Source organism: Argopecten irradians, chromosome 7, assembly GCF_041381155.1.
Source record: "Argopecten irradians isolate NY chromosome 7, Ai_NY, whole genome shotgun sequence".
NCBI lineage: Eukaryota > Metazoa > Mollusca > Bivalvia > Pectinida > Pectinidae > Argopecten > Argopecten irradians.
The window spans coordinates 9360996-9380417 of NC_091140.1; the positions used below are offsets into that span (position 1 = coordinate 9360996).

Below are 19422 nucleotides of genomic sequence, written 5' to 3' on the forward strand. Positions count from 1 at the left end.
TTTCCTGGAAAATATAACAGACTCTGTTTTAGCAGGATTAAATTTGATGTCCCATTTAGTGGCCCATGTTTTGATATTATTGAGATCATCTGACAGATTTTGGTCTAATTCTTGGGGATTATTATCACATATGCCATATAAGGAAGTATCATCAGCAAATAGCTTTATTTTGTTTGAGACACAATCGACAATATCATTAATATAAATTAAAAATAGTAGCGGTCCGAGGACTGAGCCTTGAGGAACTCCTGCTTGGACCGGATTAAAAGTTGAGGAGTACCCTTCGGTAGTAACTCTTTGCTTTCTTGATGATTTTTTTGAACCAATTTAAAAGATTACCTATAACTCCATATGATTGCAATTTGTAAAGCAGACCATCATGCCAAACTCTGTCAAATGCCTTACTGATGTCGCAGAATATGTATCTTATTTCTTTATTTTGATCTAGGCAATTTACTATAGTATGGTAAATGGACAATAATTGATTTACAATTGAGTCTTTGAGAGTAAAACCTGATTGGTGTTTAGTTATAATTTGATATGTTGAGAGGTAGTCATATAGGTATTTAAAAATAATCTTTTCTAACATTTTACTTAAGCATGAAGTAACAGATATAGGCCTATAGTTCGAAACATCATTTATTTGCCGTTTACCTTTGTAAATTGCATTAATATCTGTCATCTTCCAAATAGAGGGAATTATACCTGTTTCAATTGTCTTGTTATAAAGGAGAGTAAGAGGAAAAAGTAAAGATGGTTGTAGTTATTTTATTATTTTAGGAATTATATCATCAGGTCCAGCAGGTTTATTACCATTTAGTAAAAATAACTGATCTTTAACATCCTGCTAAGTTATAGTAATATTGGAAATGGAGTGAGGAAATTGGTGAGTAATTTCAGGTAGTGGTTCAACATCTTCAGAGGTAGAGGATATGGATAAAATACTTATTTAAAAACTCAGCTATCCGGTGAATGAAACGTCATTCAGTCCCACTAAAACGTGACGTCACATTCACTGGAATGACGTCATTTTTACGCTATCGAAAATCACGTATGGCGGTGTCGTCTTTTTCTTGGCTCATGGCAAAGGTATGTATTGTAAAGTAGTTCCTTAATGGGTATTTATTGTTTTAAAAAACCCATATGTGTGTACGTGTAAATATTGTGTTGGTTGTTTTTTGTATTACCCCTGGTGACCTTCCATGCCCTGTCACATGGCGGGCACGCCGCCTTATTAACCTGGAACAATTAGATACATAGAAAAAAATGATGAATATAGCGTGGCAAGGACATGTGATACAGCTAGCGTACAATAATAATGAGACTGGGCAGGCATTGGTATGATTATAATACGTTATAAATAAAGAGCTTGTGTGAATAAGCATTTGACTCATTAACAAGAATATAAACATTATAGACATATATGTAATTATCATATATGATGGCAGTTTCCGTTTAATCAGCTATTCGCATGGATGTATTGGACGATCAGCATTTCCATTTGTTTACATTACGCAATGAATCTCTCAAGACTGCAATCGTTTTGTGTATGATAACCCGCTTTTCTCTTTAATCAGATTTAATAGAATAAACTGCGCACGTCTGAAGATAATTCTTTGTTTAATTACTAGATTGGGAATTATACTTTTAAGTTTTTATCAAGGGTAATTCATAAATGGCACATTGTACAGATTATTTTAATTTTGGTTATTCTCAATACTGCAGGGGTTACTGTCGTTATATCCAAACTCATCCTCGTCGTTATCTAATTCGAAGTTTGTTTGCGGTATTTGTCACCTACTGGTGTGGTGGCGGCGTCCTACGAACTCAGAAACATTTAATAATCATCACAACAAAACAGGTGACAGTATAACCGCACCGCAGTGTAATTGCTGCTGGTTACATGCTCGATTTGAAGAATGGCGCAAAGAGCTCCGAAACAATGGTGCCTTACGAAAACAGAATCTGCCAATTCTTTTAAGAACTGGAAACAAAACTTTATTTATGCACTCTCCCTTAACTCAGACCTTGCCCCGTTCATCGTTGACGGTATTCATTGTATAAAAAAATCAAGAAACACACGACAAAGGGGCTTCGAAAATGACGGCGATGATTTACCAAGTGCGTAAAGAAACTTTTTATGAGCAAAAAGTGACTTCTTAAGAGTTAATGTTAGTCCAAATTGCCAGTTTGCAATCAACAGAAAGGCACCTCATTGACTTTTGTGCCATTAAACTAGAACCAACCGAAAGGCCAGAGAACTGGTGCCAAAGATTGATGGCATTCACGGAAGACAATCTATTACGACACCACTCGGGTATCGTACATCACTGCGAGGAGATTGATGCAGATTAGGAAATGTCCCCATCCCTTAAAAGTGTTGTTGTCTTGACATGGCTGAGACTCATTCATGCCGACCTTCCAAAACTAGTAAAACAGAGGTATGGCACGGAACTTCGGTCGCGAACCCCGGAGTCAATGAAGCCTGAAATTTCACAAGCCCTGGGATCCCTCAGTGAAGAACTTTAGACCAATGGGGATACCAGAACTATGCGAACAGCGGTCTCCCACCATCGTCCTAAACAATTCACGCCTCCTCAAAAGGCGCTACCTATTATCAGCACCGATGATGGCATTCCCGAATCATATGACGAGATTGAGAAAACACAACCTCAGCCCTTTATCGTTAGAAGGGTTCAGGTCCAACAATCGCCTTGCATGCACGTATTCCATTCTCATGATGTGGTACGCTTTACGAATGATAGTTGGGCAACTACAAATACGATCGAATGACCAACTCTGGATTGTAACAGATGGAGCAGTCAGAAAATTCTGGCTTAGGCGTCACACTTTACATCACGCGCGACGGAAAAAAAAACCACAACTAAGTAGTTTCTTTAGCGCAAAGCTCCGGAAAAACCAAGCCAAGTGGCTACTTTTCACTATACATCATCCAGACATCCGTTAACATTTGTATCCTCACAGACAGCAAACCATGTGTTCAAGCCTATGAAAAACTTGGTCGTGGTTCGTTTTCTGCTAGCCCTCGTGTGGCGACATTCCTGTCAACTGCTAGTCGGTTCCAGGTTTCCATTCGACATGCAGCAGGCACTGCCAATCTGTCTGCTGATTTCGACGCACCGCCTTGTGAAGACTCATATGTCAGATCTGCACTTTTGTCAATGTGTCATCAGAATTAGTCATGCGTTATGTTTCTCCAAGTGAAATTGTCGATGGACATGTAGCTATTCCATTCACAAGTCGGTCAACATGGCTTGTCATGCAATCAGAACGTAGCGATTTGCGTCGTACATGTGCACATCTCAAACAAGGCACACGCCCATCAATACATTAACCAACGTACGTGACGTGAAATGAAATTTTTGACTGCACAAATTCTTTAAATGTGGCTTCGCTTTCCAGAGTTGAGCTGCTGCTTGTTAAACGAAATACTCCTTAAATATTTGCGAAATCAATCAATATCATTATTTTCCCACACCAGGTTCTCGACGGATTACTCACAGCTCTCCATATAAGATTCGGACATCCTTCAAGTCATCATCCTAGAGTATGTAACGTCATACACCTCAACAATACTAATCGAAGAAAAACGTCGTGACACCCTCCGAGATGAAATATTGCAGTTGGCGCATTCATTTCTGTTCGCTGAATGGCCCCCTTGTAGTTATAAGGACTGATGCTGCTCCAGGACTCAAATCTTTGGTGGGCGATGAGCTTCTAGCAAAGTACCGCATGACGATCGAAGTCGGTAACGCGAAAAACGTCAACAAGAACCCTGTAGCTGAACGAGCTATTCAAGGGCTTGAGGACAAAATTCTTCGTGAGAATCCATTGTGCCGAATGGTGACATCCTTACAACTATCCCTCGCTACTGCTCGAGTCAACACACGTATTCGTAGCCATTACCTGAACGTTAAAAATTTCTCAACCAACATGTTCCCTTGCATTGGACGATGAAATTTTCACATTGAAGCAGAAACAAGCTAGAGCGATAAACTACTCGTACATTGATAAATGTAAGGCCCGTCAAACTATCCGCGTTAGTGACCTAGTCTACCTACATCATGATAAGGACAAAAACAAAGCACGGGATAGATATCTTGTTGTCAAAGTGGAGGGAGAGTGGTGCAATATCCGAGAATTTGTAGGTAACCAACTTCAATCTTCCTCTTACCGTGTGAAACTTGTCGACTGTTACAAGGTAACCACCACCTACGCGACAAGCACTCCGATCGCTTTCCCGATCATCGGCGCGTCGACCGACGAAGAATACGTATTGACACCCGTGGAAGCATTCGAACCACGGCCGCCCGAAGTTCCAGATATTTCATTGCGATATCCCAGCCACCAGACAATATTCCTCAACCTGATTCTGCAGTTGAAATTGTTGACCCTCAAGGCGATACCTGTCTTCAGACTGACGCTGACTTATCGCGCTCTTTAAATGCAATAGAATTGCCCGTTGCTCAGCCTCCAATGAACTCTCGGCCATCTCATGATCATTAACTCCCGAAACACTTTGATGATTTTGTCATATACACATGAACATTTTGGGGAATATAACTTTTCCTACTGCTTATTATTATTTTTATGGTTAAGAAACCGTTACGTAGTTGTGTAAATTTTCTAGTCGCATATAATTTCATTCTCGCTTTACTAGTCAGGTTTATAAGTTTGATATTGTTCATCTTAAATATCAATTTAACCTCTGTATTTAATTATTTAGTGAGTTTCATTCACAGACTTTTTGACTTTGGAAAAAAAGTAAAGGTGGTAACGCCAGTAATTGTGTATCCGAATATATCACCCGGCTCCGGGTCCTATGTTAAATAATTATAGTGCGACCTCGTTTTCCTGTTGTTTATCAGACGAAACGAAACACAGTTAAGTTTATTGCAGCCTAATTCGAAGTGTTTTTGCGGTATTTGTCACCTACTGGCACAAAACAATTTATCGAGGTATTAAGTTTATTGAGGTTGTGGAATTTTGTTTGATCTGGGTTTTTTATGTTATGAAATTGTTATTTATTTGTTCATTTTGCAATAACGAATACTGATTTTCTAAAACTGTTTGGTGTCTTAATTTTAGGACGTCATCAAAATGGCGGCCATAGCAACCAAATGTAACAACTGCATAGACACATAACACATTAATTCCAAGCAAATATTTAAAAAATGATGTATTTTTAATGCTTTTTGTGATTTTTTGAGTTATATGAAAAAATTATAATCCCTTATATTCACTGGAAGTGAAGAAAAAATCATTATATACAAAATGGCGGTCATAGCAATGGGAAAGCATAAAATGCCGTTATCAATACAATGGTTGGTTTTGTCAGGAGAAATAATTTAGTAAAAGAAGCTTGCTGCACATTTATAGGGCAATATGATAATCAATTCTCTTAATTGAAATACATTTAGGCGGAAATATGGTAAGAAGTATCCGAAATGGTAACCAATTTGAAAGGAAACATCAAAATGGTGTAATTACTACAATATTTGTTTTAGGAAAATAATTTTAAAGATAAAACTACTGATGTAGAGTAATTTATCTATATAATCATCTAATCCTATATTTAATATTTACACTCCAGTGGAAGTAGATATATTATCGGAATTTAAAATGGTGACCATAGCAACCACATCTTGCAACAACTGATGGTAGAAAACATATAAAATAATATGTAGTGTAACACATATTCTCAAACCCTATTTCTATTAAGTGTATATATTGTTGCCCTATATAAAATGTAGCCCCACTATAACAACCATTTTTAACATTTAGATTTAATTCTGTGTTCAGATTTGTTGAAACAATCTTAAAATTGATGTACAATAATATGACAAGTAAATCATTTACTTCAAGTTTGTAAGAGCAAAGGTAAATTTTAAAAATATTACCTTGGGCAAGATGGCATATACAAGTGTATATCTCAATTATACAGATATAGACTAACCTTAAAATAATAGTCTTCTGAGTTTTTATGCAATGAAATTCACAATATATTTTCCATGGCATTGAGTTCACCAGATAACAGGCCAAGTAGAGGTGTATTTTCACACTGGTCATCGTCTGCCTCACACTGACAAAGTTCGTACTTGGAATTATTGGATGTGCAACGACTAGTTTTTCATTTAAGCATTGAAGTCACTATTTCATCGGGGTATGAAAGAAATTTTGTTTGCAAACTGTGTGAATCCGCGTAGCGGATTTGATTACGCGGATTCACACAAAAGTTTGCAAACAAAATTAAAAATAGTGACTTCAATGCTTAAATGCAAAACTAGTCGTTACACATCCAATAATTTTTCCAAATCGATACGCAATGTCAATGTTTTTATTGTGACGTCACGATAACGTCGGGTTTCCGCGCCATTCTCGGATTTTTTTTCCATCGTGAAATGAAAAAAATGAATAGGCCAATCAGAAAGCCATAAACGAAGAGAAAATTAATTATATATATAATGAGTTCAATCATTGCAGCTGGTACAGGAGGGAGAGATGACATGATAGGAATACAGCCATCATTTTCTTCTTTCCATCCAAACTTAGTAGGTGATGGAAGCTTAGGGCATGCAATGTCGTCATTGTTCCAAATGATGGCCTGAAATTTGGATCTTAAGATTGATTGTTTCAGCGCTGCGCAGGATGTGAAATTTTTATCCTTGGCAGACGATTACAAGATATCGATTTATCAGACAAAAACCGGGCAGAAATGATGAAATATATCTCAAAATTGATACCAAAATGTATGCTAAAATTAATGAACATTTATAAATGACAGTGACAAATTTAAGGAGCAACTAGAATATGAACAATCAGTGAACCAGACTAACGGAGCAACGTTGTACGAATTTGTAAATATTAACGTTCAAATATTCCACATGAACTGACTCTGCACTGCATTTTTTTTTTTTTTTTTTTTTGCTGTTGTAATCTCATTAAAATGAGGAAATAAAAAATATCTATCTATCTATCCTTGACTCTGTGTCTATTCATCTGTCTTGGAAAATGACTAATATTAATGCTATATACAAAGGTAAAGGTGACATAAATGATGTTTCTAACCACCGTCCAATAACTGTTACATCATCATACATTATGTATGTTCTTTCTAGTTCAAAGTAAAACATAATTTAGATGCTAATGAACATTTGAATTCCCCGCTTCCGCCATTTAACCTCAACAGCCAAGTTCAATGTGATAAAAAATAGTCCCTATAGAAAATCGAAAAGATAGCAAAATTTCAATGTTTTTCGATTGCTTTTCATTTTACTTTCAATTATTCAGACATCTCAAAGATTGTTTCATAAGTTTCATAACCAAAATGGTTCATTCAACTACAATGTCAATTTTCTCGCGCGGACTAACATGGTGTCGGTAAACAAGACTCGCATCCATTTATGTAGATATTACTACACCAAGTCTAGGCTGCATTTATTGGCTCATAATGCAGATCACGATTATCACGAGTAATGGGAGTCGCAGTGGCAAAATGTAAATTATTATCAAAATACAATTCTGAATTCATTCCTGATGACTGTTTATCAACTATTATACATGTATAATACTATTATTCAAAAACTTGATGAAGGTCTTGAAATTAGATCAGTATTTTGTGATGTAAGGAAGACATTTGATCTTGTATGGCATCCTCGCTTATTATTCAAACTTGAAAAATATGGTATTAAGGGAATTTTCCTTAGTTGTTTTAGAAACTACCTAAGTAATCGTAAACATAGAGTTATGATTGAAGGCTTCTACTCGTCATATAGACAGGTAAGTGCTGGTGTCCCCCAGGGATAAGTCCTCGGTCCTTTGCTATTTCTGATATGTATAAAGAATGTAACTGAATTCATAACAAATTAGAAGCGACTTTTGCTGATAATACATCTCTTTTTAATGTTTCATATACCTCTCCGCTAGAAGTGGCTACTAGTCTATCTAATAACTTGGAAAATTTAATAGTATGGTCCAAGAAATGGGATAAAAAGGTTAATTTTTCAAAAGGAGAATCTTTAACTTGTAGTCGGAAAAGAAATATTATCATTCTTGATATTGCTTTTCAAACTGAAAAACTTTAGAAAATGTATCTAATCATAAACATTTTGGTGTTTTCTTCTCTGAAGATGGTAAATGGCTTCATCATATAAATTTTATTAATAATAAAGCAAGTAAGCGCATTAACTTACTCAAGTCTGTTAAATATAAAATGAGTCGCAAAACACTCATCACAATATATAATGCTTATATAAGACCCATACTTGAATATGTTGACATCATTTTTGACAACTGTAATCAACATGAGGTAACATTAATTGAATCAATTAATTTATATTCATTTAGAGACTGTGCAAGGGAAACTCGCACTAGAATCTTTATTCTGAACTTAGTTGGGACACCCTTGCTACAAGACGGAAAAAGCATAGACTAATTCTCTTGTATAAAATTATTACAGAAGCTGCTTCCATTGCTTAACATAATTGACTGAACCCTTTTTAAATAATGTAAATTCATACCTATTGAGAAATGAACGAATGTTTACATGCAAAACGTTTTTTACCATCTGTAATTAGAGATTATAATGAACTTGCAGCAAGGTTTGACTTAACTAATATCACATCATTGTACCAATTTAAGGAACTCCTAAAGGATTACCACAGACACAACTAGGAACATTACATTTGTAAATACAGGTGATAGGAAATATAATATTTCATTACATCAACTTAGAAATTCTTCAAGTAATCTTAATATTTATCTTTATAGGGACCATCTTGCTGAATCACCAACTAGTAGCTGTGGGTATGCTCATGAAACAGTACAACATTATTTTCTTGTTTGAGAAAATATGATAATCCACGCAGAGCTTTAAAAGACAAATTAATTGATGATAATCACAACCATTACAATCTAGATAAGATTCTATCAGGTTGTTGGGATTGTAATGACCAGTCCAATAAACAAGCAAATATTCGAGTGTACTATTGAGTTTGTAAAACATAAACATAAAACATAAAAAAATCATAAATAGATTTCCGATCATATAATATAGTACATAAAAACAATTTTGATAATATTCCGCTTTAAACACGTGATGTTGAATACAATATAGCAAATACAATAATACACTGACTGTACTTCACAATAGTAAATCATATCACTGTGCCTCTGATCACTGGTTGTCATTTCTCCATATAGATCTAATGGGTGTTTTATTTGATATTTTGAATATTTTATGCTTGTATGCATTATGTATTAATTATAATAATTACTATGTGGATGTGGTGTTGTTTAGGTTATAACTAAGACATTTATTAGTTAAAAACTTAAATATGAATTCTGTGGAGATGGATTAATTCAATCATCATCTTATAACTATGTCCTATATTTTTTAACATTATAATTATATATAACAGATTGATGTAGCTTAACCTATACGTATTTTGTCAGAATGAATTCATAAATACAACAAAACTGGCTTAATAATCTTACTTTATGGCTAGTAAGCCGATATTGATATTCTTTGGTCTGTATCCTATGGGTGGAGGGAAACTAAGGCCAATGCCTTGGTACCTTTATCATAATATTGTTGTTGTTTGCCTTTCCTTCGCTCAATTTCCTTTCGAGTTTGTGAGTTTGGAACCACATTAGGCTCCAACAGCTTTGTTGTTAGCGGTAACAGCATACGGGTGCGTCTTCCATATAGCCGTTGGACAGGGGACGACTTGACATTTTCCCCTGGTGTGTTCCTCCAATCCAACATGGCCAAGTAGGGATCTGTCTTGTCCTTCTTGGATTTGTCAAGAATACGTTTGGCGGTTTTGATCGCGTTTTCAACTTTCCCGTTAAATTGCGGACTAGTGACATGTTGGAACTCATAGGCCTTTGCAAAGTCAGAAAATTGTTTCCCGTTGAAAGGTGGCCCATTATCAGACATAACGACACACGGTAGACCATAGCGCAAAAAATGAGCCTTCAACTTTCTGATTACCTCAGTGCCTTTCTTGTAATGGAGACGGTCGACTTAAAAAAATCTGAATAATAATCAACGGTTAGAAGGTAGTCTTTCCCATCCGAGTAGAACAGGTCAACGCCGACCTTTTCCCATGGTCTACTTTTTGCCTCATGCGATACCAGAGGTTCTCTGCTATTCTCCTGCGAATACGCATTGCACGTGTCACATGCCCGGATTAACACTTCAAAGTCACGATTCAGATTCGGCCAATATATTGACTACCTCTTCGTAAACATCCCTGGAGACCGATATGACTTGAATGTGCTCTTTCCATCATGTTACTGCGTTCGGAAATTGGCACTACTACACGGTCTTTCTTGAATAACAATCCGTTGTGAACAGTCAACTCTTCTCGAAAAGGGAAGTACTTCTGGACCTCTTGAGAGAGTTGTTCTTTGCTCTCTGGCCACCCACGTTGAACAACTCGCATTAATTCTATAAGACTTGCGTCAATTTCATTGGACTGTTGTAGCTTATGAAGCGTTTCAGACGATACTGGCAGATGTTTCACAGTGTTTACGTGTTAAAATTCAGAAAGAAAACTCGCAAACGTGTCTCTTCATCAGTACTTGACAAAAATGCCTTGCTTAACGTATCCGCCATGTACATTTCCGTGCCCTTCTTGTAGACGATTGTGTAGTCAAAACGCTGAAGATTTAGCAACATACGTTGTAAGCGTTTAGGAGCACTAAACAGGTTTTCTTGTCAATAATCTCTAATGGCTTGTGGTCTGATTCAACAACAACATGTGTTCCATACGTGCATTGTTAACACATTTGTTTGACAGGTTGTGTTTGATCGGAACATAGTAAAGTTTCAGTTTCTTCCCCAGGAAAACATGAAATAACAGTTGTATACACAGGTGGTAATTGCATTGTTTAGTTCTCGTTTCGTATTTGACATACTGCAAACTTGTATTCAGGATGATGCATTTCTGGTTTCTATGGTAAAATATTTTGTTTTAATGCACTTGATATAGTACATGAAAACCAGGATAATCCCTTGAAGTAAGGAATGATGGTACAAAATGAAACAACCGTCAGCAAACATAATGCTATTTCGATTAAATAATTTGATTAAACTAATAATCGTAATGTCTATATATTGGAGTATCAAGCTGTCTTTAATATGTATATTTGTATGTATGTTCGAATAGGACTTATTAGACATTGTGCCCAAGTCGTTTTGTCAACATTAACAAGGTGAATAAAATACTTTTAAATCAACGCAATCCGTATGATTAATTACATATTTCAATCGTGATTGAAAATGAATTTCTAACAAAAAATAATAAAATAATAAAGATATAAATACTAGTTAGAGATTTTTGACCGACATTCACATAGTAAGTAGTTTGGTACTATTTCAGCACCGAGTGTATCCGATATAACATTTCAAAACAAAAGTAAATAATCGTTACAAAGTGTTTCGATTGGTTTTCAGAAAGGTTTCCCTATCGACATATGATCAACTCAGTCAACTTTGTACATCAGTATATCACCCTCTTCCTGATATGATTCCGCACAATAAATAAATAAGCGGTTATCATTTATATTTAATATCATTTATTACGAAGATCATATAGATAATTTACATTGAATATGACATTGTAGTCTTTTAAATTCAAAGAAAAAACTTTCAACTGTCAAATTTCGTCGACACAAATTTGAGAGCCAGTGGATATATTTGTGGAACCGTTATCCCTGCAGCTAACGGGGCCCCTTATATATACATGCTATGCAATTAATCCTGAAGCCACCGGGGCCCCTTATATATACATGATATACAATTATCCATCAGCCACCGGGCCCCTTATATATACATGCTATACAATTATCCATCAAATAGATGTGGTTCGTTATTAACATTTCTAACAAACATTTAATTATCAATTTCATGGTTAACGTGAACATTCAGTGCAGTTAAGACTTTGGCCCATACTTTGTTCTGTCCAACCTTATCTACTGACCACTTTGTGTAGCTGACAGTGTCCAGAATCGCCCGTACAGAGGACGGAAGTCTGGCCGTGTCCAGTTCCTCTAGTAGTATTACAGTCAACACCCCGGGGCCCTCTTGTGACGTCTTTGACAGAGTTAGGGTAAGTTCGAACTTACACCACTCACTGGTTAAGAAGCCACAAGATAACACAAGAATGATGTTCTTGCTGTGTTCAAATTTTCTTGTGATGTTGTCCATGATGTATTGTCCTACCTCGAAATCTCTTTCGTGTATACAAAGTCTACATCCACCTTTCTCCTCAAGCTCTGGAACCATGTCACCGAAAATAAAATCCCTGTTGTCGTTAGAGTAGATAACAAAAGCGTCGTACTCATAAACAGCGTCGTCCCGGGTCCGTGTATAGCCGAGTCTCTTTATACCAAGGATGTGTAGCCAGTAGTTCAACCAGAACCGGAACTTGTATATGACCGATATGGCGATGAGGATGAATGTTGACGGAACAAAGACAGCAATACAAATGTTTCTGATGAGAGGGTAATTAACATTTAAACACATCTCGGTAGTAGGGTTGTAGTCCATCAACAGAACGTTGTTCATTTCTGGAGGAAATCTGCAAATATACCGTCTTGGGTAGTTTACGATGGTTGTATTCTTAGCAGACTTAATCCAGTCTACGAACCATTTCAAATCGCATGTGCAGGAGAAAGGATTATTAGTTATACAAAACTTATCTAACGAGTTAAGAAACTTTTCCGCAAATGATGTTTTGTTGACAAGTTTTATGTTATTACCATCTAGGTACAAACTGCGCAGTGACGTCACATTGCCAAATACTTCCGGGTCGTCATTCCAGCCGTTTATATAGTTCCCAATCAGTATAAGCGATCTGAGGTTCGGCAGGTGTTGAAAGACGTTAGGCGGGAGCGCTTTCAGGGCTGTATTCTGTAACACAAGTTTCTGTAACTTATTCAGAGATGTAAACAGCTTCCTTAGAGAATCCGTTTCAGATGGTAGAACGTTCCCGGTGAGATCAAGCAACATGAGGTTTGGTAGTGACGAGAACATTGTGCCGTAATACCACGGGAATCTTTCAAATTTGTAACCGTTATTTAAAAAATAGAGATATTTTAGACTAGTAGAGTTAAATGCAAAACCCTCAACACGGCTTAAGTGGTTACCTATGTGTGTCAGTGATAGCTTTTGCAATTTCACTAAATTGACAAATGTGTTTCTTCGTAATACCTCTATAAAGGTCCTGTCAAGATATAGATTGCGTAAAAACTGTAAACATTGAAATGACGATGCTTTCAGGTCTCTCAGATCGTTTTGTTGTAAGTACAAAGTTTTATATTTCCCCGTGGGATGTCCATCAGGCCCACAAAAGGAGGGTATTCTGCGGAAATTGTTGTTGTTAAGGTTTATATAAGAGATCGAGGTAGATTCCATTCCTGATAAGTTTAAGTTTGATAATTTATTATTCGGTAAATACAACGTTTGTAGATTGAGCATACTAGAAAAATATGTTCCGTTTATGGACTCTATAGCGTTGTTGCTGAGTGATACAGTGTGGATGGAGGAGCTGTGTGACCCTTTGAACATGTCCTCGGGAATGATTTGCCAGTTGTTAGATGTCAGTCGTACTGATTGTAGTCGAGGTGTCAACAGCAACATTGGAGAAATCATAGCCGGCGATAATTTATAATTTCTGCTGATTTCCAACGCTGTCATATTAGTTAGATTGACGAACGCGTTAGAGTCTAGCATCTCCGTCAATGTATCCACGAAACTCAAATATCTGATGTTGAGTGACGTAAGGTTGGACAGAAACTCCGCCGTTATATTTGGGAAGGTGGTTTTAGTAAAAACCGCCACCCTTGTGTATGAAGGTAAAACTGGAATGTATGTCATGGCGCGTCCCGTACAGTTCACTAGCTTGGAATCAGGTAAACATTTACACTGTTTACTCGGGCACGGTCTGGTAGGATTCAGTGCCACACAGTGTAGCCAGGTCTGGAAGAATACCAGAGGCACCAGAAGGATGAGCGTCCGTTTAACCTGATCCATTGTGTCAAGATAAGAATATCTGTAAGAAGAAACATAGAAACACGTTTTCATTCTTGAACAAAGAATACAAGATACAAGACTAAAAGCCTGCCATCATAAAATAATAATAAAAGCATGCGGAATGATATTACATTTCCGTTAGATATCATTTATATTTGGCTGGTGGCTCTGTTTGGATGTTTAAAGATCACAACTTCCGTTATTTTATCTCTTTCCCTAACATAGACTTGGGGGCACCGGCAATGAGTACTTGTTGATAGATAAGATTGTAACGAAAACGGTTTTACTTTTATGTTCAGGAACCGCGTTTTTCATGCTAATTGTTTTAGTCGGAAATGGTATATAATTCATCGCGAACTTACAGATTTGATTTTTTATTATGTATATTTAATTTTTTAATGTATATTACATCATTCTTTTTATTTTGTATATTACATCTTTTTCTTATTCTTAAGTATATGAGTATTTTATTATGTATGTTACATGTTCTATTATGTATTTGTCAAGTTTTTATTATGTATATTTCATTATTCTTTTTTATTATGCACATTACATCTTTTTATTATGTATATAACATCACTTTTTATTATGTATATTATATGTTTTATTATGTATATTGCATATTTTGTTATGTCTATAACATCTTTTTATGTATATTTCCTCTTTTTTATTATGTATATTACATCATTCTTTTTATTATGTATATTACATGTACATGTACATATTTTTATCATATATATAAATATTTTATTACGTTTATTACATGTCTTTAAGGATCAGATACACATAATAAAACATGTAATAAACATAACAAAACATTTTCAATTAATGACATTGTCTCGCATATATTTCATATGTTATATTTCTATATGAATATTTATTTCCACAGATTTGTAACATGTTTGGATTAAACAGTCACCGCACTTTCGGGGATTCGGGGAATCATCACTTAAAATCTAAGTGGAGCACAAACAGCTATTATTTAAGTGTCATTGGAAAATATCGCATCACGTGACTTAACTTAAAAGAACAGCCATAATTAAAGGAGATATTTTAGTATATTTTATATTTTATGCAACCGATTTAATTATTATCCGTGCTTCAATAATTATCTCTAATATACATTCCTGGTATTATAGTACATATTTGTTATATGTGTTACGTATAAAACAAACAGACAGATGGAGATGGAAATATATAGTTTCCTCTGGTTTCACTGCTACATGACTAATACATTGCCTTGTAACTCAAAACTTCAAAATGTCGACAAAGAATTAGAAACGTTAGGCACAAACCTGAGAAAATACAGATTAAAAACTCGAACTGGATAAAAGAATTTCTCGTCAAGAATATGACCTACTATGATTGAATATAGAAAGAGTTTCATTAGGATAACATATCTTTAAATCAAAACATCCCATCTGTTACCGTTGAATCTCCGCCGTGACGGGACTATGACTAATTATACGAAAACGAAAGTACATCCCATGCACACATATGTGGAATTTCCAGGCGATTTACGTAAATACCGTTGTTATAATGGGTGTTATCATCGTCTGTATATATATTAAACATTGTTATCAGTAGTATTGTGTCTCTCATTACAACTAAATGCACATTTAGGAATACGAAATAGAACGTAAACAGTTGGATCAGGTGATATATCAGATTTACCGAGAACGCTAACACGTATGACAAAGCGCACATCTTTCACACACGCTAGAACAGAGCTGTAAAGTTTGACTCCGCTGTTTACCGTTGATAGACCAATAAATTTCATGTGATAATATTGCTACCGAGATAACTACATCACATATATTAAATGCATTGGTTATAATCTCACATTACATTCCCTACCATGTGTTGTCCACGATTTGTAACACCATATCAGCTTGCGCTCTCCAAGAGGAAGTGTGATGTAACACACTTGTGTTCTACTTTTGTTTTACCACACATTTAATATAAGTTCCGGTCTGACTCCTGGCCACATAATTCGTCATTCAACACTACGTATTACTACAGTGTCATCTTAGTACAACCACAGTGACACAATTAAAAACTTTATGTTAGTTGAATTATCGGCGTCTTCCATTACCCTATAACAAAATATCCCAGGTAGATTGATAAGAGTTCAGTCATGTGTGTTATATGGTAACAAAACAACGCAGACATAATATTCTAGATACATTACATTTCCAATAATTTCATAGTGACATACCTGTACATATTCCATAGAGTGGCAATATGCCTGTTAATTAATAAATAATCACAGACTTGTGGTCATACAATTAAAAAGACGTGCTCCATACTACGATCTTATGAAAGTAATGTTGTTGTAACATTTCAGAATTTCTAATCACATTCTTACACTTACCTGTTCCTTCTTTTGACAGCAGAAAACAATGACCGACCACAGCATAAACTGTTACAATACATTTCGATATAATATCTTCCTTATAGTGTATTATTACAGGTTTATCGTTGTCTCTGTATTCCTTGTCACATGTAATTTTATATTGTGTTCAACACGTGTCAATACAACTTATCTAATGCAGGCTTTTGTATAGAAATCATATTGCATTAAGAATTATTTTTTTTACTTTTTTTCAGTATTGGAACAAATACTTGATAACTACAGCGTTTTTATTATTTTAGCTGTAATTATTTTCCTTTGTTTTCACACTAAATTTGACTTTCCGATTAAGAAAAAGCAGAGAATGGCGAAAAAGCCGACGTTATCGTGACGTCATAATAGAAACATGGACGTTATTGCTGCGTGCTACATGAAAGGATCTACTCTGTTAACAAAGTTATTAGTCACCTGCCAGACATCCACGATACTCCAGGGATTCCGATCACTTACGATCTCTACACCCCTGGATTATCTCATAGTGAAATTGAAGGCAGCTCAGCGTAAAACATTTGACCAATTACAGGCTAGCAAAGATTTCCTTTGAAGATTACAGAGAGAGCGACGTCCAACTTCAGAGACACACAGTCAACAACAGTGAACCGTTATACGGCTCTTTTGATGTATATCAAATGACTAAATTACCTGTTCAATTCTGTTGCCTCCAGTGTTTACAATGAGATAGTCCAGGGGTGAAGAGATCGTAAGTGATCGGAACCCCTGGAATATCGAGAATACCTGCCGGTGCAACCGGAGGGGACTATAGTGTTAACTTTTGACGATTACTTGAGAAAACATCTACGGATTTTGATCAAACTTCACACAATGGAAGCATATGAGAAAATACAGTTTGGGATTGAATTTGGGGTCAAAAGGTCAAATACAAAGGTCATTGTTACTAAAAATATATTGTTTTACAAATCCTTTTAGTTTCCGGATGATAAGTTGAGTACACATCAACGGAGTTTGTTTAAATTTCATAAAACGGTAACATAGGGTATAACTCCGCTAGGGATTGAATTTGAGGTCAAACGGTCAACCAGATAGGTCACTGATACGAAAAAATATATTGTTTCACAAAATATACGTTTTCAAAAGATAACTTGGGAAAACATCAACGGATTTTGATCAAATTTCACACAATGGTAGCATATGAGAAAATACAGCTTGGTATTGGATTTTGGGTCAAAAGGTCAACTACAAAGGTTACTATTACTAAAATATATTGTTTCACAAATCCTTTTATTTTCGGGACGATAACTTGAGAACACATCAACGGAATTTGTTCAAACTTGATACATGGTAACATAGGAGAAAACATAGTTTGGCATGGAATTTGGGGTCAAAAGGACACTGTTACTAAAAATAGTTTGTTTCACAAATTTTCGTTTCCGGACGATAATTTCAGACAGAATTTGCTCAAACTCCATACAATGATAGCATAACTAAGCAATATATTAGAAAAATGTAATTGGCGGCGGGGGACGTGTGTTGCTTGCAACACTTACTGTAAGCATGTTTATTTTCTGATGCTTTTTTCTAATATATATACATTGTATTTGGAAACAGTTCTGACCAAAGATGAAAATGGTATAAAATAATATGGTGGTGTGCTTGATTTTGTGCTATTATTAATCAAATATGTGATGCAAATTATGTTTTTACCGGAATTTTATGGTTTTAAGCATATACATCCTGTATTAAACAAACTAAAGCAACATTTTGCAAATTGGTTGTCTGCTATGTGTGAATATTCGCGAAATTATCAAATCAATTAATGAATAATAAATCATACAATCCACCCATTATTTGGCTCAGACTTGGTGTATATATTACCTCCCCTTGTTTTAATGATAAAAAATACCTCGTTTTACACAATTTTGACAGATTCAATGCTTCACAGAAAAAAAGGTATATTGATGACTAACTTTTTCTTAAATTTTGCCATTCAAAAGAAGCAAAGTTACATTTCCTAAAACCATCATAAAAATAGTGGGTGAGTGTGCTTCATGTTTTGTCCCGTTACAAAACTTTTAATTTTTCAGCATTTCTTGCTAAAAATTCTAAAGACATCACTCCACTTATCTGTAAAAGAAACAAAACAAAAACCAATAGGCTAAAATTTCATACTTTAATGCTTAATATTTTCATCACAGTGAACCTTAAAAAGATTTACATAAAACATTAACTTGATATAGCAAAAAATGTCGTAGCACAGGCGATTTGAGTGATGATTTTGAAGTAAAAACAGGTGAAAATTCGTCTGTCTACCAAGTGTATCCTCTGCACTTTTTTGAAATGGCCACAAATTGGTCGTCTCTTAAAATCCACGTATAACACGTTAGACAAACAATATAAGTTTAATTTTTGACATGTTTTTATATGGCAACATGCTGCAAATAGGAACACTTACTTTTTGATTAATGTTAAAATGAGACTTCAACGAAACTGAATATCACCAGATCAGATCCCTAAAACGAATTTTTTGTCAATTAGTCAAATTAATTATAATTATTGATGTTCATATCATTTTACTTTCATTGGATTATGAAAAACATAAAAACAAACTTTTGTGAGAGCTACTAGCCAGATTAGCAGTTTGCAAACAGTTCTTAAATAAAATACTCTTTGGTCATATGCTCTTCCTAAAAGATCGCTACATCGCATTGATGGTATATTATATCTTTTCTTCAGGCTACAATGTACGTACACTAAACGTCATGCTACTAAAATATACCGTGTAATTCATTTTCCATTTCATATATTCAAAAAACCCAACAAACTGGCTTTGTTTGGACAACAAGGAATGTAAAATTTTGAACATAAAAAATGTTATACATAAACATTGTCGGATATCGGTTTTTTATGTTTCAGTTGATAAACTTCAATGAATCCATCGCTCTACCTGGGTGTATCAATGCACTAGCATTATTTAGCAGTTTGTGCAAAT

General features: G+C 35.3%; 2 protein-coding genes across 3 annotated transcripts; both read right to left on the reverse strand.

Moving 5' to 3' along the window:
* Positions 1-9559: 9559 nt before the first annotated feature.
* On the reverse strand, positions 9560-9961 carry LOC138326883 (uncharacterized). The gene has a single exon (XM_069272868.1). It carries the CDS (start codon positions 9959-9961, stop codon positions 9560-9562), a length of 402 nt encoding a protein of 133 aa, XP_069128969.1.
* Positions 9962-11577: 1616 nt separating this feature from the next.
* On the reverse strand, positions 11578-16561 carry LOC138327494 (toll-like receptor 13). 2 transcript variants are annotated; one of them, XM_069273621.1, is made up of 2 exons: positions 16437-16561; positions 11578-14081 (listed from the first exon to the last, which is right to left on the reverse strand). In XM_069273621.1, exons 1-2 carry the CDS (start codon positions 16496-16498, stop codon positions 11921-11923), a joined length of 2223 nt encoding a protein of 740 aa, XP_069129722.1. In that variant the 5' UTR covers positions 16499-16561; the 3' UTR covers positions 11578-11920. The 2 variants fall into 2 exon arrangements, with proteins under 2 accessions (XP_069129722.1, XP_069129724.1); XM_069273623.1 differs by lacking the exon at positions 16437-16561 and adding an exon at positions 15920-16190 and having other exon boundaries at positions 11579-14081.
* Between the last annotated feature and the right edge of the window lie 2861 nt (positions 16562-19422).